Source organism: Trachemys scripta, chromosome 2 (genome assembly GCF_013100865.1).
Source record: "Trachemys scripta elegans isolate TJP31775 chromosome 2, CAS_Tse_1.0, whole genome shotgun sequence".
NCBI lineage: Eukaryota > Metazoa > Chordata > Testudines > Emydidae > Trachemys > Trachemys scripta.
The window spans coordinates 279,639,160-279,667,018 of NC_048299.1; the positions used below are offsets into that span (position 1 = coordinate 279,639,160).

At 53.0% G+C, this 27,859-nt stretch overlaps 1 protein-coding gene across 1 annotated transcript in view; it reads left to right on the plus strand.

The window, feature by feature from the left end:
- ARHGAP39 (Rho GTPase activating protein 39) overlaps positions 1-27,859 on the plus strand; it is a 210,074-nt gene that overhangs the window by 159,897 nt on the left and 22,318 nt on the right. Inside the window, exons 5-6 of the mRNA XM_034763742.1 lie at positions 19,833-20,032; positions 24,230-24,321. Coding sequence (XP_034619633.1) covers positions 19,833-20,032; positions 24,230-24,321 — 292 coding nt within the window. The remainder of the gene's footprint in view (positions 1-19,832; positions 20,033-24,229; positions 24,322-27,859) is intronic.

Genomic DNA, 27,859 nt, shown 5'->3' on the forward strand with positions numbered 1-27,859 from the left:
GCCCTCAGAGACAAAGTACAGGTGTTGGAGGCCAGAGTGACTGAACTGGAGCAGCAAAGGGGGACACAGAGGTACATAGAGGAGACTTTCAAGGACAGGGTAGAGGGGTCCCATCTCCTGTCCGAGAGCCCGTGCACTGTTGAGGAGGATGAAAGTCTCAGGGCAGGAGCACATCAAACTGGAGAGGAGGGAAACAATCCCATAGTTGGGACCCACCTTCTACGTGATGTCAGGAGGTCCTCTTGCCCTGAGGATACCCCTCCAGGGCAGGGACTCCAGTTATTAAAAAGAGACAGGAAACAGCAGTGGGGGTTTCGATTATTAGAACGAAAAGTACTATTTACCCTTTCCCACAGTACAAAAACCAGGGGTCACCCGATGAAATACCAGTTTAAAACAAACAAAAGGAAGTATTTTTTCACACAACACACAATTAACCTGTGGAACTCATTGCCATGGGATGTTGTGAAGGTGAAAAGTGTAACTGGCTTCAAAAAAAGAGCTAGATAAGTTCACTGAGGATAGGTCCATGAGTGACTATTAGCCAAGATGGTCAGGGATGTAACCCCATGCTTGGGTTGACCCTAAACTTCTAGCTGCCAAAGCTGGGAGAGGAAGACAGGGGTGGATTGCCCTGATCTGTAACTCCCCCTGAAGGTCTGCTACTGGCCTCTGTCAGCAGACAGGATCCTGGGCTCAGTGGACCGTTGGGCTGACCCAGTATGGCCATTCTTATGCCCCAGTACATTCACACACAGGCTATTTTTCCTCATTCCCCTCCCCTCCCCAAGAGCAGGAGGATACTGCTGTCACAAGCTGTGCTACGTCATGGCACTTTATACCGTGATACCAATGGGTCCTGCACTCAAAGTACGATAGGGACGACACTCTTTTGTCCCTAGGGAGACCCTGTAATCACTTTGGATATGCGTGACTGCTGTGGCATGTACAATAATCTGCAGTACAATATACGCCCTGCAGAGAGGACATGCCCAGTGCTGTCTGTCACAACTTCCTCTGTACTGAAAAACAGCGGATAATCCTTCACAGGAACGGTGGTGAGCTGGCGAGGAGTGGGTGGGGAACAGCAAGGATTGCTCGTGTCAAAGCACAGCGCTGGGTGTGAGCATTGGAGCCTAGTTGTACAGGCTTTCCTGGGATTGGCTGTGGAAGCCTGGGCCAGAGGAAGGATAGTCTTGCGGGTGCCCCATGGCTTGGGCTGCAGGACACATGGATTCAGTTCTCAGCCCCCTGCTTTTCTGTGTGACCTTGGGTGTGTCACTTAATCTGTGTCTGTCTGTAAAATGGGGACAATAATGCTCACAAGGACATTCTGAGGCCAAGTTAATGAATATGGTGAGGCCCCCTGGTAGTCCATAGTAGAGGGCAGGAGAAGATCAAGACTGAGGCACATGGAGCTTTCCCAGAGTTTGTCTGTAGGGACCTGCTCCCAGAATGCCCTGCTCTAAGCGTTTTTCCTTATTCTTAATCTCAGTTCCCAGCCAGAGGCCCCGCAAGGAATCTGCAGACATCGCATTTTATTCTCCCCACTTCCCAAGTGGTTAAAATCACTTGGCCTTTGGCTTCTTCACATCACTCGTGGAGTGTTATAAACAACTGAACAATCTCACGAGCAGCCGCCCTGTTTCAACTAGAAGATGTCATTGCAGTGAACTGTCTAATGGCAGATGAATAACGAGCAGGGGCTGGAGGAATGGGGAGAGTCAATCAGGGCTGCATAATGCTCTGCATTGGCAAAACAGAGCTTTCCTACAGCGTCCCAGCTGCGCTGTGAAACGCCGTCCCGCCAGACCACAGAGAACAGCAGTGTGCCGGGCATTAGTAACAAACAGGGTTGCCCATCAAATATGAAAACCTCATGTGATATTTCAAATGCTAATGAGCTTACGTGTATAGCGCACCTGTCACCCAGAGGGGAGTCAAAGTCAGGACAAACTTACCAAGCAGAAACATGTACACAGATCACTTCATCCACCACTGAAATGCAGCCACCTCTGGAAAGGAACAAAGCAGCTGCTTGACAGCGCACAGCACATGTTATACAACGTTGTGAGACAAGACTAACGTAGCCCTTTAAAACTGCAGGCGGAATCTAGGTGAGCAGAGTACCCCCTCTGGCCAAGACACCTGGGTTTACATTCCAGTCCTTGTGAGAGGTGCCACAAGTGGTCAGGGCTTCCTTTCTAAAGCGCATCAAAAGGTTGCTTCCAGCAGCACAGCTCCTCTGAGCACTCTGCCGAGGCATTGGTTCAGGGCTCAGCCGGGGAAGAGCACCACCTGCTGATTCATCACAGCACGGGATCCTTTCCACCCGATAGAGAGGGTGAGGGGGAAGACCACTGGCTAGTGACACAGGAACGTTTCCTGTAGCAGCCTGTGTTTTGTGGCAGTCTCCCATCCCAGCTCCAACACCCGTGCCCCCGTTTAGCTTAGATCTCACTAGGTTATGGCACGTAGGCATAGAGCTGCATAGAAAATGCCCGGCCTTCAAACATATAAAACTGCAAGCAAAGGGAGTATGCAGCCTCGCTATACCGGTACCTCTGATACACGGGTGCCCACGTCTTTCTGTCTGCCTTGTAACACCTTCCCCCCATGCAGCATGCAGTTTCTCTGCCTGTACATGTCGCTGCTAGAAACAGGCACAGAGAGTGCTTCTACTTTAGCGTCCATCTGGTGTATTACTACCACGTTTTCCATGGCTGGGGCAGTGGATTCTTACCCAAGTGCCTAATGGAGAGTGGGGTGCAGAGCAGGGATGGGCTGATACCCCAGTGATTATTACCTGTCGGGGGCAGGCACTGAATGGAATGGCAGAGATAGGATCGACATCCAAGTGATGGGGTTACCATTTGTTCATAAAGTGCCCAGCTTGGGGAGGGGTGGCTTGCTGGATCATAGAATCATAGAATCATGGAATATCAGAGTTGGAAGGGACCTCAAGAGGTCATCTAGTCCAACCCCCTGCTCAAAGCAGGACCAATTCCCAGCTAAATCATCCCAGCCAGGGCTTTGTCAAGCCAGGCCTTAAAAACCTCCAAGGAAGGAGACTCCGCCACCTCCCTAGGTAACGCATTCCAGTGTTTCACCACCCTCCTAGTGAAATAGTTTTTCCTGATATCCAACCTGGACCTCCCCCACTGCAACTTGAGACCATTGCTCCTTGTTCTGTCATCTGCCACCACTGAGAACATCCGAGCTCCATCCTCTTTGGAACCCCCCTTCAGGTAGTTGAAGGCTGCTATCAAATCCCCCCTCATTCTTTTCTTCTGGAGACTAAACAATCCCAGTTCCCTCAGCCTCTCCTCATAAGTCATGTGCTCCAGACCCCTAATCATTTTTGTTGCCCTCCACTGGACTCTTTCCAATTTTTCCACATTCTTCTTGTAGTGTGGGGCCCAAAACTGGACACAGTACTCCAGATGAGGCCTCACCAATGTCGAATAAAGGGGAACGATCACGTCCCTCGATCTGCTGGCAATGCCCCTACTTATACAGCCCAAAATGCCATTAGCCTTCTTGGCAACAAGAGCACACTGTTGACTCATATCCAGCTTCTCGTCCACTGTGACCCCTAGGTCCTTTTCTGCAGAACTGCTACCTAGCCATTCGGTCCCTAGTCTGTAACAGTGAATGGGATTCTTCCGTCCTAAGTGCAGGACTCTGCACTTGTCCTTGTTGAACCTCATCAGGTTTTTTTCGGCCCAATCCTCTTTCCGGCCCTGGATCCCCGCCTGCTTTTGAATTCTCATGCTGCAGCAGTTGCTATTGGCAGGAACGCCTGACTTTCACATAACTCCTCGCCATAGAGCTCAATGCGCGTTTCAGGTATCCTCGCTTTATGGACAGGGTCATCTAGGCCAGTGGTTTTCAAACTTTTTTCTGGTGACCCAGTTGAAGAAAATTGTTGATGCCCATGACCCAACGGAGCTGGGGATGAGGGGTGTGGGAGGGGCTCAGGGCTGGGGCAGAGGGTTGGGGTGCGAGGATGAGGGCTGCAGGGTGGGGCCAGGAATGAGGGGTTCATGGTGTGGGAGGAGGCTCAGGGCTGGGGCAGGAGGTTGGGGGGAGGAGGGGGGGCAGGGCTCTGGGCTGGGGGTGCAGGCTCTGGGGTGGGGCCAGGGATAAGGGATTTGGGGTGCAGGAAGGGGCTCTGGGTTTGGGGAGGCTCAGGGCTGGGGCAGGGGATTGGGGCGCGGGCTTACCGATAAGTGGTACAGCGGGGGTGCTAAGGCAGGCTTCCTGCCTGTCCTGGCACCGTGGACCGCGCTGCGCCCCGGAAGCGGCCAGCAGCAGGTCTGGCTCCTAGGTGGGGCTCTCGCCCGCAGGCACTGCCCCCCAGTTCCCATTGGCCGGGTGTCAAGCAGGTAGGGATTATCCTTCATTAGCCAGGCAGCACCGCCGATGGGACTTTTAACGGCCCAGTCAGCAGCGCTGACCAGAACAGCCGCGATCCAGTGCCTTCCATTCTGCGCCCCAGTCCTGGGTCGCGACCCACAGTTTGAAAACCACTGATCTAGGCCAGTGGGTCTCAACCAGGGGGACATACATCAACTCAGCTAGATATTTACGCAGTTTTACAACAGGCGACATGAAAAGCACTAGCGAAATCAGGACAAACTCAAATGTCAGACACACACTGACTGTTTATACGGCTCTCTGTACTATACACTGACATGCAAGTACAATATTTATATTCCAATTGATTTATTTTATAATGATATGGTAAAAATAAGAAAGTCAGACATTTTTCAGTACTAGTGTGCAGTGACACGTTTGTATTTTTATGTCTGATTTTGTAAGCAAGTAGTTTTTAAGCGAGGTGAAATTTGGGGCATGCAAGACAAATCAGACTCCTGAAGGGGGGCCAGTGGTCTGGAGAGCCACTGGTCTAGGCACAGAGAGAGGAAGTGACTTGCCCAAGTTCACACAGCAAGTCAGTGGCAGAGTTAGGAACAGGATCTTGGCCTCAGGAGTCCCTGTCTAGTGCCTTCTACTCTTCTCCACACCTGTCTGTACCTAGCAAGGCAGTTGGGTCCTCATATCTCTATGCCTTTGTCACCTTGCTGTTGGGCTGGTGGAATGGGATCCATATGGCGCCACACTTTCCAGCAATCTGGAAATCACAGCTATTGCTAAGAGCATGTGACATATGAGCTTTGGGACCGGCACTGGTTGTCAGCTGGTATGTGGGGGAGGTCAAGGGGTTGAGGGTGAACTAGCAGTGCCTGATCGGTTTGGGTCCTACCTACCTGAGCTGATGCCCACCTTGGTTCACTAGATCCAGTGACCTTCTGAACAGGCTGGAGGATTCCCGTTTGCCCAGGTATATACTGGGAAATTGGCGGGGGCTGGGGGTGAGTGGGCCATGAAAAGAGGAGGTTCTAGTGGAAGCCAGGCCGATGGGGGGTGGGGAGGGGACACTGTCCAGGAGGCCTGTGTTTCAGATCTCATGGCTCTGTTCAGTATCTTGGTAAAGTGTGTGTGTGTCCAATGCGTGTAACACACCGACGGCATGAGGCAGGCGCAAATGGAAAAATCCAAATAAATAAATAAAATGCAATAATTGAAAGTCTGCCCTTGCCAATTCTCACTGCTTCCTCCGGTTCCCCAGGATGTGAAAAAACAAGATTAGGGTCTATCCAACCTGAACTTTCCCTTGGAAATTTCAAGCCTTGATAAGAGGCACATCTGAGGCAGGAAATTGTGTTCCCTGAAGATCCCAGAGTGCCGATGATGAGAACTGGGCCTCCTGGGTCTGGCCCGTAGCACGGCCCCCACTCTTCAGTTCAGTTTTGATTTGATTTATTCTATGCCCTTCTGAATTACCCCATTTACAAACAGCATCCATGAAAATCAACCCAGGCAGGAACCTGAAGTACATCTGTGAGCTATTAGCAACGGACTGGAGAATGACTATGCTCATAAAAACAAGTCACAGGGGCTCTGTGTCATGGGCCTATAGCAATGGGGTGCAGAGCATTTCTTCTCTGTGTCGTGGGGTCAAATCCCATCCAGGTGAGAGTGTCCAGCAGCTGCCATCTGACGTCTGTTGGGTAGAATGAATTTGGTGGGTCTCATCCAGATCTCAGTGGCAGGAGTCCACATCACAGAAGCCACCATCTCTGTTAGCACCATTAGCTCCCTTGTGGGCAGTGTCAGCAGAAAGGTCAATGAATAGGCCACAGAGGCTGAGCTGTTCTGCCCTTTGTGGTGGTCCATCCAGTGCACGGGTGAAGCATACTGGTGCGGTGTGTGTATGGAAGGTCTGTCAGGACTCAGCCCATGTTCTCCCTGCTCAGTCCCCAGAGCTGCTAACGTGGCACTTTTCCCCAGCCCTTTAAATTCCTCTGCAAACATTTATGTGATTGTAGATGTTTGTAGCATTCATTTTGCAGGCTGAGGGCCAGCTCCATTCCATGTGATCTGAGGCACGCTCGGAGCACGAGGATGTTAGCGCACAAAGTGGAGAGGAGTTTGTGAGCCAGCTGCAGATGTCTGACTAACCTCTCTGCTGAGTGAGCTCCCCTGGGCTGCATTACAGTAATCCAACCTTCACGTGACCAATGCCGAGCTGTTGGGTGATAAGATCAGCCGGTGGGAGACAGGGATATAACCTGGCTGCGTGTCCCAGAAGGTAGGATCCTCTTCTTGCCACAGCTGGCATCTGAACTCCAGTGGGTGAGAAAGACCTTGAAAGAGCCCAAGAGCAAGGATGTCGAAAGCGAGCAGCTCCATGGTTTCCAATGGGCGTTTTCTAGTCATCCGGTCCACGGAAAGATCTCAAAGGACGAGAATAGACAGCTGGCCTCTGTGCGTAGCTAGGTCATGGCCAGCTTTACAAGGCCTGTCCCGGCATGCTGGCCAGGCCTGAAACTCATTTATGAAAGGAATCAAATAATGTGCTCGAGTAATTGCAGCATGCCCAGACTCTACCTAGAATAGATGGGTTGGGGCTGTCATTAGGACATTGGGATACGAAACGATTTCATGGCGGAAGCATCACCAGAGCAATTTGCAGGTGCTAATGGCCACGCTAACCTTCCTCGAAGAGGCCCCTTCATTTCCACAAACACCGGCACCATCCATGGTTACCCAGTCGTGTACAGTCAGTCCTGAGGGCCACCAGGCCAAGGTGCCTCTAGTGAGACACAAAGCAGTCATTGCCTTCCAGCGCCCCGCAAGGGCGGACGGTTTTGTAGTTAAACATGGGACTTGGGAAGTCCTGAACGTCTCTCTCAGCTGTTATGGTAATGCAATGGGAACTCCGACTCGCCGTCAGTGGATCGCACTGCCCTGCCTCCCGGGAGGCTTGTGCATGCTGTGAAGAGCTCCGAGGGGAAGTGCTATGGAAGAGCAAAGCACCGATAGCAGCTCGGGCACCCTGAGCATTGCCATAACATCTTCGCGGGATGTCCAGTCCTTTCCCGTTTGTTTGTTTCTCTCCGTTGCTCACACTCGTATGGTGTGACGTCTTCATTCTGCCATCAAAGGTGCTGCAGGCTTGTAAGCGTGTCCATCACTAGAGCAGACAGAGCCAGTTGCAAACGGATATGGCTTCGCTGAGGGCCTGGTCTCTTGTCAGTCCCTGGTCAGCTGGCCAGTGTGCGCAATGTCAGTGCCTCTTTGTAGCACTGTTAACTAAGTGGATGGGTCCCGCTCCTGCAGTCCCTTAGCACTGATCCTGCCCAGCTCTTCCCAGGCTGTCCATGTCCCCCTGAAATCAGTGTCAACCCAGCTCATTCAGGACTAATCGAGACTTGGAGGAGTTAACACACTGGGGACTTGGCTGCCTTGCTTCCGTCTCTCCCCCCAGCCTCTGATGATAACTGGGTAACAGCTGCTGCGACTAGAATGACTGGCCACTGACACATGGAGGGGAAAGAATCCAGCTTGGGCGTCATGTGCCAGGCTGTGCCTCCGGGACAGCTTGTAGGACTTCAGAAAATCAATACATTGTGGTTGGCAAACTGAGCAGTGGTTGTTGGAGACCCAGAAAGAGCGGAAGTGTGAGCCCTTGTTGATGAGGCTCTCTGAGGGATCCTTCTCAGCAGAAGGACACTCCAGTTTTCATACAGACATCCAGCCAGCTCCGCTGCACACGAGGCCTTTGCAATTAGAATGAAATTTGTCATGATTCCGGCCATCAAGGGCTGATTTATGTTAAATATCCTGTTGACCTTTGAAATCAAACACAGAACTGATTCAAGGAACAGCCGCCCCGGCTGGAAACAAAGCGCAGCAGCTGAAAACAAAATGGGTGGCTTTGAGCTCGGAATAAACGGCCTGCCGGGGCTTGTCCTTTTGCCTTCAGTTCTGTAGAACGGCTCAGACGCCAGCACGCTCCGGCAGCGTCAGCGTCCTGCCCGCACAATGGTACGCTCAGGAAAGCCCCCTAAAGCTGGGAGGACTTTGGCTCTCTGGTTTGATCGCCAAACTAGGGTCCAGCTGCAAAGCCTGGGGGGAGGCTGAGTCTGGATCCCGTGCTTGGGGGGGTCCAGATCTGGGGGGTTACTCCAAGCCCATCTCTAGTGGAGTTTTGATTCACATTCTCTCCCACCCCCCAAAAATAGTCATTGTGCTGAGCAGAGTGGTTGCAGGTTTTCTTTTCACACTAGACCAGCAAACGTGTGCTCTCGGCTGCTGGCCTTGCTCCCCAGGAAGCCTTTCAGGGCATTGCTTTGATCTGCTGTCGACGGGATTCCTGTGACATCAGCAATGGCGGCGTAGTGCCGGGTGTGCGGCTTTGAGGGCGTCTCTAACGATTTTGCCCTGGAGCCAGTTGGACAACTGCTCGCTGAATTTCAGTGCGTTTCCTCTTCCATCAGCACAGCACCATGGCTCGGGTCTGTCATCTCTTCCTGCCTCTCCCAGCCACTCACGTCTTCTTGGGGCATATGGGGACTTGGGAGTCTCCTGCCAATATTGAACTATCTCTTGTCTGCTTTTGGAACCGGGTGCCAGGCCTTAGAAAGAGAGCTTTTGAGTCACGTACAGTAAGAGGTTGGCCCAGATTAATGGGTTTGTGGAGCTCACACAGCGTTCAAATACCAGTTCTCTTAACCCGAACAGTCAGTTATCTGTAGGTCAGGAGTGTCCCCACTCAGTTCTGACTGCTGAGCAGGAAGCCATCGCACTCATGAAGGGCCCAGTCCCGCAAGCCGCTGAGTCCAGCAGGACTTGGTACATCAGCGGGATCATGCCCAGTCCATCTGGCACCCATCACCGGAACATCTGAGCATCTCCTGATCCTCACAGCCCCCTGAGAGGGAGGGAAGTGCTGTTACCCCCACTGTACCCATGGGGAGCTGAGGCCCAGAGGCCAAGGTATTTAGGCTCCTAACTCCCATTGAAATCAACGGGGTTACTCTTAGATTGGTGACCATATGTCCCATTTTGGCCGGGACAGTCCCATTTTTAAGCTCTGTCCTAGTCATCCTGACTTTTGTTACATTTGTCCCATTTGTTCTTTGCAACTGATCAGTAGGGAAGAGCAAACAAACAAACGCCCAGTTTACCAAAAGAGTTGGGGGCGCAGAGGAACCTCACGGAGGGGGAGGGAAGGGAGCGATGCAAGGTGCCAAGCAGTGGGGCTCAGGGCTCAGTCCCAGCCGGTGCCGATCTCGGGGTGGTCAGCCCCAGGTGGTGTGGAAGTTAGGGGGTCCAGCCCCAGCCATAGGTGGGAGGGGACTCGGGGGGATCAGCCCAAGCCGTGGGTGGCAGAGGGCAGCTCAGACGAGCCCCAGCCGTCCCAATTTTTCTTTAGGAAATATGGTCACCCTACTCCTAGAGTAAGTTACTACTCAACAGGAGGGAGGCCGTAGTCAGATTGCAGCAATGCGGGGGCCTGAGCCTGCAGCCTCTTCACACTCAGAGCGAGAGATTGGTGGTGATTCCGACAGGGCCTCTTGCACCGCCCTGCTCCCACCTGGGTAATTGTGGTGCTTCGAAGTGTATCTGTGGTGTGCAATACACGCCCGGCTCTCCAGAGCTGTGCGGACTGACACCAGTCCAGCCTGGCTCCATACGTCAGGAGTCTGTGGGCTTTGGTTCTTTGACTCCCAGTTTACCGGCAGCCTTCAGCTCCCCGGGGCTGGACGCAGATCTCGGCTGCTGTGGAGTTTACAGCCTGGGCAGGAGTGGAGCTCAAGCCCTTCGCACTCGTTGGGGCTGAAGCTTGCAGACTCCCGGTGACACGCTGGTGATTGCTAGGAGGGCTGGATGATCAGAGGAATCCCCTGCTCTCTGTGAGGAGGAGTTACAGCCAGGTTTGCATTGCACTGCTCGGGGAGTCTGTTCCCGAAGGGGGCGCAGGCCGTTTGCCCTCTCGCTCTGTTACTGGCTACCAGCAGCGCTGGCTGGGACTTTCATCACGGCAAAGTCAAAAGGGCAAAGTCTGTGGAAACAGGCTGATGGAAAACCTCAACCAGTGGTAGGCCATGTGCTGTGCCCACGGTGATCTCCTGCGTTTCCATCCTAACCGTAAGTAGCGTTTCCAGCACAGGATTTATAATGGACCTCTATAAACCACAGCCCAGCTCTTTAAATACAGCTCGGCCTAAACCAAGCCCCCAAATCCAGACACCCCGTTCTCTGGGAACAGCTGAACCTGGAGCTGGACCTCTGCAGCTTGGACCCACCTGTTAGAATTTAAACCGGGCTGGGAGGGGAAATTCGATACCCTCATTGGGGTATTAAGGCTCTCCCTGAAAACCCAGGGGCTGTACTCCCTCCTTACCACAGCATGTCACTGAGCTCCAGCTCCCTGGGGTTATCCGTGCAGTGCCGATGGTGTGCAACTGCCCATCACAAGCGTCCAGCCCATTCCCTCGCTCACTTGTCCCTCATCTTCTGGTGCTCGCTGGTTTGTTATTGTAGGGGTGCTCTTAGGGGTTGTGCTCCTGCTTTGTTATTGTAGGGTTGGCTGTGGGGCACAGGTCACTTGCTGGAGGATTCTCTGCACCTTGAGGTCTTTAAACCACGATTTGAGGACTTCAGTAACAGACATAGGTCAGGGGTTTGTTACAGGAGTGGGTGGGTGAGATTCTGTGGCCTGCGTTGTGCAGGAGGTCAGACTAGACAGTCATAATGGTCCCTTCTGACCGTAAAGTCTGTGAGTGTAGAATCTGAGCGCTGGGCAGCTGACATGGCTTGTGCTGAAGCATTAATTTTGGAGCGAAACACAAAAAATGAATCACAAGGACTAGAACAGAGATGTGTTAAGTCTGGGGCCTGTCGAGCTTGTCGGTGTCCCCTCAAGACAGTGACGCACAGCGCCAGGAAATACAAAGCTCAGGCCAATCTCACTCACAGCTTCTGGGGGGCTTTCCCTGCGTGACTGGCATCCATCGCTGGGCCAGGAAGTGGCATCTAGCGTCTCGCCGTCAAAGAGCCTTTTCATTCCATGGACTCATTGCTCCCCACGCGAAGCAGAGGATGGAGCATTCTCCTAACCACAGCATAGGGGAGAGGGCTCCTTTTGGCCAGCTGAGGGCTGCCTGGTTGACTACCCAGGGCCCCGAGGGCTACCCATAGGGTCAGACTCTCCCACCTTCACTCATGGTGAGGAGCAGCATGCTGAACCAGTGGTGCCGTTTATTTCAGTGGGGTTACTCCTGGAGCAAGACACTACTCGCCATGAGGGACAGGGCGGCTGTAGCGCATAGTCACCACAAAATGGCTCACCTTCGGTACGGCCCATGCAGGCTGCAGGACCCAACATGCAGTGCTTCACCTTGAGCCAAGCAACCTGCCGCTTGACTCAGGTTGGAGTGGTGCATGCTGGGAGCTGTAGTCTCCATGTGCTGCGCCTCTCTGTTTAACATTAGATGAGCCAGGGGTCTTGTTGCTAAGCATTGTGAGCCGCCCCTTATCTTACCATCCCTCTGCTTTTCTCCGGTGAATGTTTCTGTTCCTGATGTTAACTCCGCGTTTGCTTTTAATCTCCCAAGTAGCGGAACTGCAGCGGTTTGCCTCTCGGAAGGAACATGAGTCGTTGATCTTGCTCTTTCGTGAAGACCAATGGCTGTAGTTACCGGTTCTCAGCACATGAGAGAATGTGCAGCATAATGCTCAAACCGTCTGGAGAAACCTGGAACAGGGAGAGGGGGGAAATCACACGCCGCAGAGCTTGACATAAACATATCGCTAGCTGAGAAAGAGCGTCGCCAACAGCTTTCGAGCAGGGCAGCGGAGGGTGCATGTGAACTCCAAGTGCTCCCTGGAAACCAAACTTAAAGGGTCATTGACACCTCATGGGAAATGTACAACAACAGCTGGACTTTGTGTAACATCTTCTGCGTTAATTGTGTCCCAGTGCCCTTTGCAGAGCTAAGAAATAACCCTTTGCATCTCTCTAACCCCTTCCACTGAGTCTTTCAAAGCCCTTTATGGACAATGAATTGAGGCCCCCAGCCCAGCCTCCTCTGGAGGAAGTTCACTATCATTATCACCATTTGACACATGGGGAAACTGAGGCACAGAGCGGGGCTGTGACTTGACCAAGGTCACACAGCGCATGGGCAGCAGAACTGGAACTGGAAGCCGGGTCCCTTGACTCCCAGTCCTGTGCTTTAGTCATTCGATCGTGCCTCCTCTCCAGCTGCACAAGAAACATAAAGCTTATGACTGACGTTCACCCATGCAGTGGGCCCCACTTACGTCCCATCGGGGCTTAGTTGGTGCCTCATGTGATCACTGTAACGGCAGAGGCTGAGTGGCATTAAAAGGGTCAGGGGGACATGGATTCGGCTCCTTTCTGCATTTCTCTTCCTCCCCCTAGGATCAATAGCCCAGAAAGATGATCATTGTTTGTACAAATTCTGTGCTGCTTGTTGTCTCTGCCCATTCCTAAAGCCCTCTTCACCTGGCCACCTAGAGGGGAGGCTCCTGGGGGCAGAGACCATCTGTTTGTTCTGTTTGTACAGAGCCTAGCACAGAGGGGCCCATCATGAGGGTTCCTCGGAGCTACCACTATGCAAGTAATATTAATAGTCCCCTTCGCCCGCCGGACACTCTAGTACGTCAGGACTGGGGATAAGCAGCTAGAGCAGGTGAAATCCTGAGCAACAAAGATCCTATTTTCCTGCAAACATCCTTCATGGAAAGAAAGAAAGAAAGAAAGAAAGAAAGAAAGAAAGAAAGAAAGAAAGAAAGAAAGCAAGCGGTTTCCTAAGTCCCCCAGGATGTGTCAGTAGGTGTTTGAAAGCAGGGCTTGGGTGCCTTAGTTCAGGGCTATGTGCACTCTGCTCCACTCGTGCAATCCCCTTCCAAATCGAATTTACACCTGTTCCTTCCAATGCTGCCTGTGGCCTGCCAAGGTGGATGACTGGACCAGGGCTGCAGGCATGAGGGAGGCACTTCCTTCTAGGATGCTGAGATGTTATTAGCAGGTCAGCAGTCAGGTAGGCCGTGCGCCACCACAGAGTTTTCAAACTGTGACAAGACTACCAGGGGTGTTAAAAGCTGAGACGTGATGCTCCGAGGGAGAGATTGGGTGGCTTTTGCTGGCGGTAACCAGCACTGCTGGAACTCCTGGGCAGAGATTCACTGTGGTGTCCTTGGGATGACAGAGCAGTGTGTATGTGAACAAGAAGCCGCCTAGATGCTGTGGGGATGGGCCCATTAAAATGCTATAGCTGGATTGGCCAGAATGCTGGGTTTCAGAGTAGCAACCATGTTAGTCTGTATCCGTAAAAGAACAGGAGTACTTGTGGCACCTTAGAGACTAAGGGTACGTCTTCACTACCCGCCGTATCGGCGGGTAGCAATTGATTTATCTGGGATCGATATATCACGTTTCGTTAAGACGCGATATCTCGATCCCCGAACGCGCTCACTGTCGACTCCGGAACTCCACCAGAGCGAGCGGCGGTAGCGCAGTCAACAGGGGAGCCGCGGCCGTCGATCCCACGCCGTCTGGACCCCAGGTAATTCGATCCAAGATACTTTGACTTCAGCTACGCTATTCACATAGCTGAAGTTGCGTATCTTGGATCGATCCCCTCCAGTGTAGACCAGCCCTAACAAATGTATTTGAGCATAAGCTTTCGTGGGCTACAGCCCACTTCATCAGATGCATAGAATGGAACATACAGTAAGAATATATATATACACATACAGAGAACATGAAAAGGTGGAAGTTGCCATACCAACTATAAGAGGCTAATTAATTAAGATGAGCTATTGTCAGCAGGAGAAAAAAAACTTTTGTAGTGATAATCAAGATGGCCCATTTCAGACAGCTGACAAGAAGGTGTGAGGATACTTAACATGGGGAAATAGAGTCAATTTGTGTAATGACCCAGCCACTCCCAATCTCTATTCAAGCCCAAGTTAATGGTATCTAGTTTGCAAATTAATTCCAGTTCAGCAGTTTCTCGTTGGATTCTGTTTTTGAAGCTTTTCTGTTGCAAAATTGCCACCTTTAAGTCTGTTACTGAGTGACCAGAGAGGTTGAAGTGTTCTCCTACTGGTTTTTGAATGTTATGATTCCTGATGTCAGATTTGTGTCCATTTATTCTTTTGCATAGAGACTGTCCGGTTTGGCCAATGTACATGGCAGAGGGGCATTGCTGGCACATGATGGCATATATCGCATTGGTAGATGTGCAGGTGAACGAGCCCCTGATGGCATGGCTGATGTGATTCGGTCCTATGATGGTATTCCCTGAATAGGTATGCGGACAGAGTTGGCATCAGGCTTTGTTGCAAGGATAGGTTCCTGGGTTTCAGAGTAGCAGCCATGTTAGTCTGTATCCGCAAAAAGAACAGGAGTACTTGTGGCACCTTAGAGACTAACACATTTATTAGAGGATAAGCTTTTGTGGGCTACAGCCCATTTGATTGGATGCATGTAGTGGAAAATACAGTAGGAAGATATAGATATAGATATATATACAGAGAACATGAAACAATGGGTGTTACCATACACACTATAAGGAGAGTGATCAGTTAAGGTGAGCTATTATCAGCAGGAGAGAAAAAAACAGAAAAACTTCAAAAACAGACTCCAACGAGAGATTGCTGAATTGGAATTAATTTGCAATTTGGACACCATTAAATTAGGCTTGAATAAAGACTGGGAGTGGATGGGCCATTACACAAAGTAAAACTATTTCCTCATGCTTATTTCCCCCTCCTACAGTTCCTCATATCTCTTTGTCAATTGCTGGAAATGGGCCATTTTCATTACCACTACAAACAGTTCTTTTTCTCTCCTGCTGGTAATAGCTCACCTTAACTGATCACTCCTTATAGTGTGTATGGTAACACCCATTGTTTCATGTTCTCTGTATATATATATATCTTCCTACTGTATTTTCCAGTACATGCATCCGATGAAGTGGGCTGTAGCCCACAAAAGCTTATGCTCAAATAAATTTGTCTCTAAGGTGCCACAAGTACTCCTGTTCTTGTTCCTGGGTTAGTGTTTTTGTTGTGTGCTGTGTGGTTGCTGGTGAGTATTTCCTTCAGGTTGGGGGGCCTGTCTGTTAGCGAGGACTGGTCTTTCTCCCAAGGTCTGTGAGAGTGAGGGATCGTCCTTCAGGATAGGTTGTAGATCTCTGATGATGCGCTGGAGAGGTTTTAATTGGGGGCTGAAGGTGACAGCTAGTGGTGCTCTGTTATTTTCTTTGTTGGGCCTGTCCTGTAGTAGGTGACTTCTGGGTACTCTTCTGGCTCTGTCAATCTGTTTTTTCACTTCAGCAGGTGGGTATTGTAGTTTTAAGAACGCTTGATAGAGATCTTGTAGGTGTTTGTCTCTGTCTGAGGGATTGGAGCAAATGCGGTTGTATCTTAGAGCGTGGCTGTAGACAATGGATGGTGTGGTGTTCTGGATGGAAGCTGGAGGCATGTAGGTAAGTACAGTGGTCAGTAGGTTTCCGGTATAGGGTGGTGTTCATGTGACCATCGCTTATTAGCACAGTAGTGTCCAGGAAATGGACCACTTGTGTGGACTGATCTAGGCTGAGGTTGATGGTGGGATGGAAATTGTTGAAATCATGGTGGAATTCCTCAAGGGCTTCTTTTCCATGGGTCCAGATGATGAAGATGTCATCAATGTAGCGCAAATAGAGTGGGACGTGTGTCTGTCAGTGCATAGATATCAGAGATTACCAAATACCAAGGACGGATGGATTGTAGAACCAGACTGCTGCACAAAGGACAGATGAGCGGGGAGCTGAGATGCAGAGGGCTCGGGAAGGGAGAGCCTGTCACCCAAAGGAAGCTGTGAGTGTGTTGGCCGGGGAGCATCCTTCAGATGGGAAGAGAGGTCAGGAAGGACCGTGCTCTGTGCCGTTGCCCGCGGCTGGCTGCGTGGCTGGTGCGGTGCAGTCCGGAGGCGGGTGGTGGGGAATGCTGGCATGCCATGGGTGCTCGTGCGCATTGGGTGTCGAATCCGCTCATGGGGGTGACCGCGGGGAGATGCTGAGTGTCTGCAGCAAGCCCCAGGGCTCCAACAGGCGAGGCAGGTTCTCCTGTTTCCTAGCTCAGTTAGGGAAGAGTTCACATGGGCCGTGACCCGCGACGACACTGCCCTCCCAGGAGCTGTGGCAGGAGAGAGAGACTCCCTGCAGATCTCCCAGCCTAAGCAGCCACTGTGGGCGGGAGCGCCCGGCCTAACCGTACCCGTGGGAGGAGACCGGCCGACAACACTGGGGGCGGGCGGCCTCTCCCATCTCTTCTGGCGTCAGAGAGCAGGGAACCGCGCCCCTGCTGCCTCCTCTCCAGTCACGATCCTGAGGAACAGACGTTATAGTTCCATAGGGAGCTGGGGGACCCCGACTCCCAGTCTGCTCAGGCCACTAGACCACACTACCTCCCACAGTGAGTGGGCAGGAGAAACACCAACCACCTGGTTCGAGATGGCCCTGCAGCCAGCGGGGACCCATCTCCCACCCCCTCAGATTGCTCACAGAGAATCCAGCCTTAGAGCTTTGCAGACTGACCTGTATGGCCCCGTCTGGCCTCCAGGTACGGATCCAGCAGAACACAGGAGGTGGGAGCCCATTGACGTGAGTTCTCCCCGCTCCTGGCCCCCTCTGCTGCTTCTGTAGCCTCCCAGGGTGCGGTTGTACAGCGAACGGCAGCCGGACGACAGGCGCAGGCTCCCGGGGCTCCCAGGGTGCGGCTGAACAGCGAGCGGCAGACACCCGGGGCTCACAGGCCGCGGCTGTACAACGAGCCACAGCCAACGACAGGCGCGGGCTCCCAGGGCACGGCTGTACAGCAAACGGCAGACACACAACAGGTGCAGGCTCCTGGGGCTCCCAGGGCACGGCTGTACAGCGAGCGGCAGCTGACGACAGGCGAAGTCTCACAGGGCTCCCAGGGCGCGGCTGTACAGTGAGTGGCAGCCACGCAACAGGCGCAGGTTCCCGGGGCTCACAGGCCACAGCTGTATAGTGAGCAGCAGCCATACAACAGGCGAAGGCTCGCGGGGCTCACAGGGCGCGGCTGTACAGCGAGTGGCAGCCGGATGACAGGCTCAGGTTCCCATGGCTCACAGGGTGCGGCTGTACAGCGAGTGGCAGCCGGATGACAGGCGCAGGTTCCCATGGCTCCCAGGGCGCGACTGTACAACGAGTGGCAGACAGACGACAGGCGCAGTGAACTGCTGGGGAACAGGAAATGCCCCCTGGGGCCCAGCCTGCGATTTCGTTCCAGGGATGGCAATGCCGCTGCACTGACAGAGAAACTGCAACTGGCCCCCCCGCTTAGTCCCCTCCTAACTGGTCATAGGGCCACAGAGGCCACCATGGTGAAACGGGAGACAAAGGGAACCTAGATCCCCAAAGCAGACCTTCGCCCAGGGAGGCTTGGCCGGAAGGATGGGCCGGTGGCTAAAACCTGCGTCTGGAAGTCTGGAGAGCCGGCCTCTATTCCCGACTGTGCTGCTGCCCCGGGTCTAATCCCTGGTCTAAACCCACTGCGCAGCTCTGTGCCTGGGGGTCTCCGAGACGTGGGAATAATAGATCCTCTCTCTCTCAAGGTGTGTGTGAGGCTTAATTGTTTGTTTGTGAAGCACTCAGAGACCCTCTGTGCAACTGGTCAGACAGAGAGTCATCATCAGAACCAGGAGGAGGCCCCTCACTCCCAGTCCTGTGCTCCGACCACTCCCCCTTCACCGAAAGTGCAGAAATCGTTTTTCAAAGAGACATTATTAAGGGCACAAGAGGAAACTATCCCACTGCGTAGGAAAGACAGGAAGTCTGGCAAGAGACCACCCTGGCTTAGCCAGCAGATCTTCAGTGATCTAAAAATAAAGAAGAAGTCCTAGTTTTGACTATACTTTTGTATCGTTGTATGAAAAGGTTTCAGTGATGCAGCCCTCAGGCCAATGTCCTAGTCCTCATGTGGCCCTCGCGGTGATTTGAGTGTGAGATCCCTGGTCTAAACCCAGAGCAGGGAGGAGCTCGGGGAGTTGGAGACTCCATAAATCTCTGAGTCGGCTTAGTGTTTATAGGCCAAAGTGATCACACTGGGGTGATTAAAGTGAGGCCTCTCCCTCTGTGCCTAGGTAGCTGATTAGAAGCGGCCTAGTAGTCAGAGGTTTGCATTGAACTTCAGTGGAAGTTCTGGGTGCTCAAAATGTTTGAAAATCAGGCACAGGTGCAGGGCCGTCCCTAGCAATTCTGGGGCCCTACGCAGCCCCCCCACGGGGGGGGGCCAGGCCTCTGCGGGAGGGAGCAGGGGGGCTGGCCTCAGGCTCCGCAGGGGGGTGGGGTTGGCTTGGGGGGCAGGGGGAACCACCCCCCAGCACTCACCGGCGGCACAGCTGGGGCTGGTCACTGCACTTCCCGCCGCCAGCGAGTGCAGGCCCAGCCCTGCTGCAGTCCTCAGGAGAGTGTGGGTGGGGCTGGGGCGGAGCAGGGGCTGGAGGAGCACGCAGCTGTGCAGGGCTCCAGGAAATGTGGTGCCCCAAATTTCCTGGTGCCCTCCGCAGCTGTGTACTTTGCATATGGGTAAGGATGGCCCAGACTAGGTGTCTAAAGTCAGGTACCCCAAATTAGAGTCTAAGTCTGAAAGTGTGGGCCTTAACCGCTCTGTGCCTCGGTTTCCCCAGCTCTGGGATTAATGATCCTTCCCCTCCTCTGTAAAGCGCTGTGGGATGTATGGAGAGAGTGCTATAGCAGCGCCATGGGCTTTTATTGCTGATGTTACTGTACTTGTTTTTAGGAGAACACAGAGCCCACCTCTAGTTAGCGTGGCACAAGGCTTTCCATTCCCAGGGGCCGTGCGCATCGGACTGAAGACTTTCCCTGTCTGACGGCAAGAGGCCTTGGACGCTATCCGGCAGCAATTTTTATTTATTTATTATTTATTTATTTATGTATGTCAAATTTGAGCCAAAATGGTTCTGCGGTTTTCAAGACTAAGGAGGGTTGGAGAAAACACGCTTGCTCCAAAGATGTGACTGGTTTGAACACACGGGTGGGAAATGGCAGGACCGTGGAATTTGGCAGCTCTCTCGGGCCGGGCCGGGCCGGGCGTTGGGGCAGGGTGTGAATTGGTTGTGACTTGCTAAAGTTCTTCGCCTTTTAAAAACCTTCCGTGTGCCTGGGCCCTGGGCTTTGCAATGTGATCTCTTAGCAGTTGATCAAGGGTCTGCTTCGGTGCAGTTTCGGAGCGTTTGTGAGCTGCGCTGTGTTCCTTTGTGATTGGTGTACGTGCGGAGGGAAGAAGACAAATGGTCGTTGACAGTGAATAGTGACCTCTTGGTGCTTACTGTCCGAGGCGAGTCCTGTGTGAGTAACGGCTGGGCATGTATCTCTGGGCCTTCATGTTTGTCTTGGTTCCATCTCTTGCAGGGCCTGAAGAAGCCGAATATTGAGGAGATCCGGCATGCAAAGAACGCAGTGTTCAGCCCCTCCATGTTCGGGAGCTCCCTGCAGGAGATCATGAACATGCAGAAGGAGAGGTACCCGGATCGGCAGCTCCCCTGGGTGCAAACCAGACTGTCTGAGGAAGTGCTGGCGCTGAATGGAGACCAGACCGAGGGCATCTTCAGGTAATGCTGCCTTGTGACTTGGACCCTTCTTGCACACTTCAGCTCTCAGGGAGTTGCACACCAGGCATTCGCTTCCAATGGAGAATTTGCAATTGGCTGCTTCTTTAATAGTCCAGGAGGGGCCGGGGGGGGGGGGTGTCCTTAGAAGGGAGTGTTGCATGCTGGGACATGTCGTTTTTCTTAGCAGCACCTCTGCTAAAGATGGGGATGGCCACAGATTGCACTGTGGAGCACTGTGGCTTGTGCTGTGGCCACTTCTGCCTCGCAGTGTGACTTCGAGGAGCAGGCAGTTAGAGCATTCTCTGAGGGGCGACGTAACACTTCCAAAGCCAGATGACAGCATTGGGTCTGGCTGTCCCTGAGCAGACTACAGAAGCAATGACCGAGGCAGGACTGTTGCTAGCTGCTCATCTCCCCTCCCAGCCTGGCCCAGGCCACAGCCTCAGAGAAGAAACCTTTGCAATCAATGGCATGGTCTGAGCCCCGGGTACTTTCTCTCTCTCCCTTGTTTCCTTTTTTATATTGCCCATCACCACAGTATCTAGGCTCTAACGCTTCCATCCAGGAACTCAGTCGTTCACCAGTTGTCATTGTTTTGAACAAGATGTAGCTGTGATATCTGTAACACATCCTGTGTGCAAGGCCACTGTGCCTGCTCTCCCACTGTCTACCTAATGACAGGCCTTAGCAGTGGGGCCCTCTCTTGTCAGTGACAAAGCGTGATCATGGACAGCACGTTTCCAGAGGGCCCCTCCTGTGGGGCCATGCAGTGGAAAGGGCACCTGGGCATAGGAGGTACAGAAGAGCCCCTCTGCTTTCACAGGCCACCCCAGCTCCTCCCCTCTGGGGGGGGTTCCGCAGTGTGGGGGTGCTGCTGAGGGGAGAACCATGTGGTCCCTGGTGGTCTGGGCTAGCTGTAAGCCCCAGTGTATCCCTGTGGACAGAGAGGGGCCTGGACTGGGACACCCCCAAAGTGTGGGTTTCCCTTGGCGTGACCTGAGCCTGAGCCACCACTGGGTGGCAGTGACCAAAGGTGCTGAGAAACCAGGCAGTGAGGCAGTAACATTGTCAGTGTCTCCTACGTGTTGCTGTGCGCCGGATCCTCTGCTGCAGCCTTTGGGAGGGGGAGGGGAGTGAATTTCACCAGGACTATCAGCCCTGCTGTGTGTTAGTCACGGCTCTGTCCTGGCCGCTGGACTCTGAGACATCGTTCACATCCCAATTGAGGCCAAGAGCATCCCCCCAGGGGTTCTCCTGTTTGTAGGCTGAAGGGATCTTCCTAGCCACACTCCTCAGCTGGCCAGAGGGGTCGCTGCTGAGCCACATGAAGCCCTCCCCCTCCCCACGGGCTCAGCGTGATGTCCGCGGCTGCAGGGGAATGTACCTGTCCATTGCACTCTGTCGTGTCTGTCTCCCCGACGCCACACCTGCAACCGCCTCTGTTAAGCAAGGTCTCAGCCGTCCCAAGCTGATAGAGGGCTTCTTACACAGCTTCCCACACAGGCTCAGCTCCGCTCCCCCGGTGCTCAGAGAGAGGAGTCAAATTGTGCAGGGGGTACTGTGACGGGACCCCCATGGTACAACCTGGAACTGTGGAACCGCCGTGCCCCCTTAACTCTGAAGCCTGGGCTGTCTCGCCCAATGCTTTGCTAGTGACAAGCAGCAAACCCCTCCAGACGCTGTCATCCCTCAGCCACCAGCATGCAGAGACACACCCAGCTACGTTGCATGAATGCTCTCCAAGCCACTCATGAACCATCCACAGGGAAACGCCAGCGAATCCCCCCAGCCTCCAGCCTTGCACCCCAGAAATGTACCATTTTACACTGCTCAAGATCTTCTCTTGAACAATGCAAGCTCATTAATTAGTTTGCCACTTCGTCAAGGGGACATGCACCAGCCTTTGTAATCTGAGCAGATGCCCCAAGCACTTTAGACAAACTCACTGGTAAAGATAAAACATTAAAATAAGTTTACTACCTCCAGAAAGATAGCTTTATAAGTGATTACAAGTGGTAGGCATAAAGGCCAGAGATAGTTACCTAAGAAATAAAAGTAAAATCAGTCTAAATCCTAAACTCTACTAGATTAAGCAAGATTTGGATCAAACAGCTTTTCTCACCCCGCTGGATGTCGCAGGCAGGTTATAGTTCTCAGTACACAGGCTGAATTTCCTTCTCCGCCTGGAACCGATCTCCTCAGTTCAAAGTCTTTGTCTCCCCACTATTCTTGTTGCCTTCAGCGTAGGTGAGGGAGGAGAGAGGTGGTCTCGTGATGCCATTGTCCCTATTTTATACTCTCAATTCATGGCCCAGGGGAGATACTGGCCCAGGCATGTCCTGAGGGGCCTTGCTGAGTCCTCACTGTGTGGTGCTTGTGCAACTGTCTCCTACAGAATTGTAAATCTCTTGTTTACAGTTCCCTGGTCGCTTAATGCTCGTTTGGGTGTGGGTCACCTCTTTTGTTGCCACTGGAGAGTTAGGTCTGGGCATCTCCCAAACTCACAGCCTGTTTCAATAACAACCATGCAGCAAACTCTCATCACTTCATACACACGGACGATATACTTATTTTGACAGAACAATGAGTTTCAGCAGATCATGATCTTTCATATGGTATCTTACATGGCATGCTTTGTATGAAATATCACAACCATATTGACATAGTGCTACTTTGAGGTCCACAAAAAGAAGAACAGGAGTACTTGTGGCACCTTAGAGACTAACAAATTTATTAGAGCATAAGCTTTCGTGGACTACAGCCCACTTCTTCGGATGAGGTCCAGTGCATCATAGGTACATAGCATAGATTCACAGATTCTAGGACTGGAAGGGACAGCAAGAGGTCATCAAGTCCAGTCCCCTGCCCTCATGGCAGGACCAAATACTGTCTAGACCATCCCTGATAGACATTTATCTAACCTACTCTTAAATATCTCCAGAGATGGATATGCCACAACCTCCCTAGGCAATTTATTCCAGTGTTTAACCACCCTGACAGTTAGGAACTTTTTCCAAATGTCCAACCTAAACCTCCCTTGCTGCAGTTTAAGCCCATTGCTTCTTGTTCTATCCTTAGAGGCTAAGATGAACAAGTTTTCTCCCTCCTCCTTATACACCCTTTTAAATACCTGAAAACTGCTATCATGTCCCCTCTCAGTCTTCTCTTTTCCAAATTAAACAAACCCAATTCTTTCAGCCTTCCTTCATAGGTCATGTTCTCAAGACCTTTAATCATTCTTGTTGCTCTTCTCTGGAACCTTTCCAGTTTCTCCACATCTTTCTTGAAATGCGGTGCCCAGAACTGGACACAATACTCCAGCTGAGGCCTAACCAGAGCAGAGTAGAGTGGAAGAATGACTTCTCGTGTCTTGCTCACAACACACCTGTTAATACATCCCAGAATCATGTTTGCTTTTTTTGGAACAGCATCACACTGTTGACTCATATTTAGCTTGTGGTCCACTATAACCCCTAGATCCCTTTCTGCCGTACTCCTTCCTAGACAGTCTCTTCCCATTCTGTATGTGTGATGCAGTGACCATCTACTCAAGCTCCTCCCACAATCCCAAACCCCACCCACATACCCGAGATCCTCTGATAGCCCCCAAAGAGCTGGATGGCTGTGCTCAAGTGACCAGCAGGGAAATAATTAATGCTGCCAGTTAGTGGCATGTGTTCCCAAGCTGGAGGAGCAGGAGTCCTAGAGCAAATCTGTGCAGACAGCAGTGAGCTATACAAGGTGCTTTCCCAGCGCCTGCAACCACAATATCCACGTGCAATTGCACACGCAGATAGTAGTGAGGTATCTAAATAGCCATGTGTGTGCAATCACAACATGTATGTGCCCAGGCACCATAATAATGCACGTGAGATGCTCGCCTTTGTGCACACTGTTCCACGTGGGCAGCCTCTGGTCTCTGTGTTTGAAAGTGGACTGTTGTCATCACTAAGTTTCAGAGTTAACATACCATTAATCTGATGAAGGTAGTATTCCCCTCTCTCAGCTATTGTTTCAATCTCTCTACAGACTCAGGCAGGCAGTATGTTTAACGTGCTCATCATTGAGGTATCTAAGTGTTTCTCCAGACTCTGCCTATAACATCAGCCAAAGTAACTGGGTAAATGGCCTTCAGCATCCAGTTGTAACCCCCCGTGGACCAAGTCTGAAATCTGTGGGGGTTTCTTTTCTGCACAGAGTGCCTGGAGATATCGATGAGGTCAACGCCCTCAAGCTGCAGGTCGATCAGTGGAAAATCCCCACCGGCTTGGAAGACCCTCATGTTCCTGGTAAGGGTTCCTGACCCCCCTCCCTTCACACAGGGAACCCTGGTGCAAGGGGGAGTGGGAAGTGAGTCCTGGCTCTGAGCGTTGTGGGGGTGAAGCCAGCCAAGCCTGGGGTGGGCCCCAGGCAAGGGAGAGAGTCAGAGTAGAGTCCTAGAGCAGGCCTTGGGAATGGGGGGTGGGAGCCCACTTCAGGCACTGGGCATAAGCGGGGGAGGGAGATGGGGAGAGAAAGGACGGGGCTAAGCAAGGGCCCACCCGGGTGCAGAGCCTGGAGGCTGACGGCTGGGAGCCAGAGTCTGGTGTGGCTGAGGGGATTGGAGGAGGAGGGCGACCTGGTCCGAGCAGCAGGGGAAGAGCTGAGCGTGCAGGAAACCTACGGGGGGGAGCCCAGCACATGTGGCCCAGCCAGGTGACCACCACCTCCAAGGCATAAACACAGGAGAGGAGAGCCCTCCCCAACAGTGTGATCTGGCTGGCTGTGGGACACGACGGGAGCCCCATTGGCTGGGGCTGGAGCTGGGCCACAGGGGCCCTGACCGCGGGTGGGGTACACCACTGAATACAGCACGCCCAGCCCTCCCTTCTTGGAGCCTGGCTGCCCCTGGGGCCACGCAGATGCCAGAGCATGCACCAGCTCTTTCTCGCGTGTCAGGATTAACGTTGTAGAACACGTGTCCATGCTGCACTGAGGCGGCCGCACGGCCAAGGTCAGGCTCCCCGACAGCTGCTGGCTTGTTAATCACAGCTGAGCGGCCGAGTGTGTCAGTATTTAAAGCCTTCCCATTGATTCCAGCTTCATAACCCACCAGCCCAGTCTGCTGAGCATCAGCTCTCCGCCTAATCCCTCTCCAGGACACAGAGCAGCACAGAGCTCACGGTGGGAGCATCTGCAAGGGGCAACTAGTAACGTGGGAGCAGTCCTAACCTCTGACACGGCAGGCAGGGGGCCAGCGGAACCAGCAAGAGCTGGGTGGACGCTGACCCAGCCTGTGTAGGAGGAGAATTAATTTCCCGCATACCCAATAAGTAGCAAAGCAGCTCAGGGAAGGTGTCTGATCTGTGTTCATAGTCAGTAAGGCCAAGAAGAGGTTCAGTTGTATTAACAATAGGATGAAGAACAATAAAGAAGAAGGACAATAGCCATTCTCTAAACCTGTGGTAACAACCTCATCGTCCCATCTCCAACAGGACACGGCAGAGATAGCAAAGATCCAGGCAAGGGTGGCTGGTAATAGAGGTGGGGGATCCCATGAGAGGATCTCATTCAAAAAAACATTAAGAGACACACAGTCGGCTCATTCACTCAGTGACGTTGTGCATCACAGATGAGATCTGGGGCATGTTAGTTTGGAAAGCGGAGAGTGAGAGGAGGGCTATGAAATCACAGAGCAGAGAGAAGATGGATCAGAGTCTCTTACATACCCCATCTTGTGGCACTAGAGCAAGGGAGCGCTCAGTGAGATGGCCACACGTTTAGAAGGGATAAAGGAAGCACGTGGGCAGCCTGTGGAACTCACTGCTGCAGGATATGAAGACAGATAGCTTAGGGACAGATTCTGTCTCGCTGACTCACACGGAGTAGTACCGCACAGGGCTGCTCATGGAATAAAGTGCTACTCAGAATGAGTAACGGGGGCAGAATCCAGCCCTCAGTGTTTCAAAGAGCTAGCTGTTGGTATGAACACGAGAGGCAGCTTCACTTCCCACTAACGTGGATGGCCAAGATAAGGGTTATCAAGCTGTGTGCTGCAGGTATAGGGTTGTCAACTGTCTAATCACACAAACCCAAACACCCTTGCCCCGCCCCTTCCCGAAGGCCACACCCCTGCCTCGCCCCTTCTCTGAGGCCCTGCCCCCCACTCACTCCAGCCCCCCTCCTTCCGTTGCTCACTCTCCCCCACCCTCACTCACTTTCACTGGGCTGGAACAGGGGGGAGGGGTTGAGGTGTGGGATGGGGTGCAGGCTCTGGGCTGGGGGGTGGAACCAAAGGGTTCAGTGTGTGGGAGGGGACTCCAGGCTGAGCGTGGGGCAGGGGGTTTGGGTGTGGGAGGGGGCTCAGGGCTGGGGCAGGGGGGTTGGGGTGCAGGAGGGGGTGCGGGGTGCAGGCTCCACCCAGGCGGCACTTACCCATAAACAGCAGCATGTCTGGCAGCAGCTCCTAGGCTCATGAGCGGCCAGACAGCTCTGCACGCTGTCCCTGCCTGCAAGCACCACCCCTGCAGCTCCCACTGGCTGCGGTTCCCCATTCCAGGCCAATGGGAGCTGCGGAGTCGGCGATCGGGGCGGGGGAAGTGCGCAGAGACACACACACACACCCCGGCCACGCCTCCTCCTAGGAGCCGCTGCTGGACATGTCGCTGCTTCCGGGAGCAGCACAGAGCCAAGGCAGGTAGGGAGCTTGCTTTAGCCCCGCTGCGCCACCGGACTTTTAGCAGTCTAAAATCTCCCGGGTGGGCTTCAGTAGCCTCTGGGAGACCGAAACCGATTCTGGGAGACTCCTGGCCAAACTGGGAGGGTTGGCAACCCTAGGTACGAACTGAGTTCACACACTATGGAAAAGCTGGATACAGTGTGCTGGCAAAGGGAGGCCAGCTAGCCCTGCTGTACATCAGGGGAACTGGGTTCAAGTCCTGGTTTGGCCACACGCTCCTTTTGTGACCTTGGGAAGCTGCTGCATCTGTCTGGCTCAACTTCTTGCCCAGGAACCTCCCGGCCAGGAGTGAGTGAGCAGTGTCTGTGCATGGGGAGAAATGGTAGGAGCCCCCTCACTTGAGCCACTTCAAAGCAGACCAGCCCAAGCCCCGCAGGGAATGTCCCACGCTCACCCCTTCAGGGATGGACTAGATGGGACTGAACATCTTAGAGAGGACTTGGATTTCTGTGGTGCTCTTAGTGATGCATAAGCCAGACCAAACCGCTCCATTTAACACACCGGGGGTCATCAGCAGCCATCCTAGTATAAGCCTATGTCCCCTGCTAGCCAGGGTGTCCAACCTCTACAACCCTCGAGCACATGTGGCTCCATCTCGTTGTGTTCAGTAGGAGGTAATTCAACCCTCCAGGATAGGAGCGCTGATTTCTGCTTTATTACCTTTGGTAATCTCCTGCCATACCCGAGAGCAGCTGGCTGTAGCGTTTCTGTTCCTCTCCCTGCAGGGGCTCTCTGAGGGATGCGGAAGAGCCCGTTGGCCTGTGCAGGTGGGCTGGTTCGACATGGGTCCTCCGGATCCCATTAGCTCCCTTGAGATGGGTTGGCAGGGCTGAAAGATTGTAGAACTGTTGGTGTTTTAGTTAGAGCCCTCTGCAGGGAATCCAGCCATGGCAAGGCCTGGAAAGCATTTCCCAGGCTGAGAGCGCGCGTGCAGGGCAAAGAGAGCGTGTGTGACCGGGAGAGGCAGAAGGCGAGAGGGAGAACATGCTGTGGGGGCAGGGAACTGCAGGGGGATCAGCCTTTGATCCTGCAGACAGGGCCGGTGCTACCATTAAGGCAAACTAGGCGGTTGCCTAGGGCGCCAAGATTTGGGGGCGTCAAAAAACAGT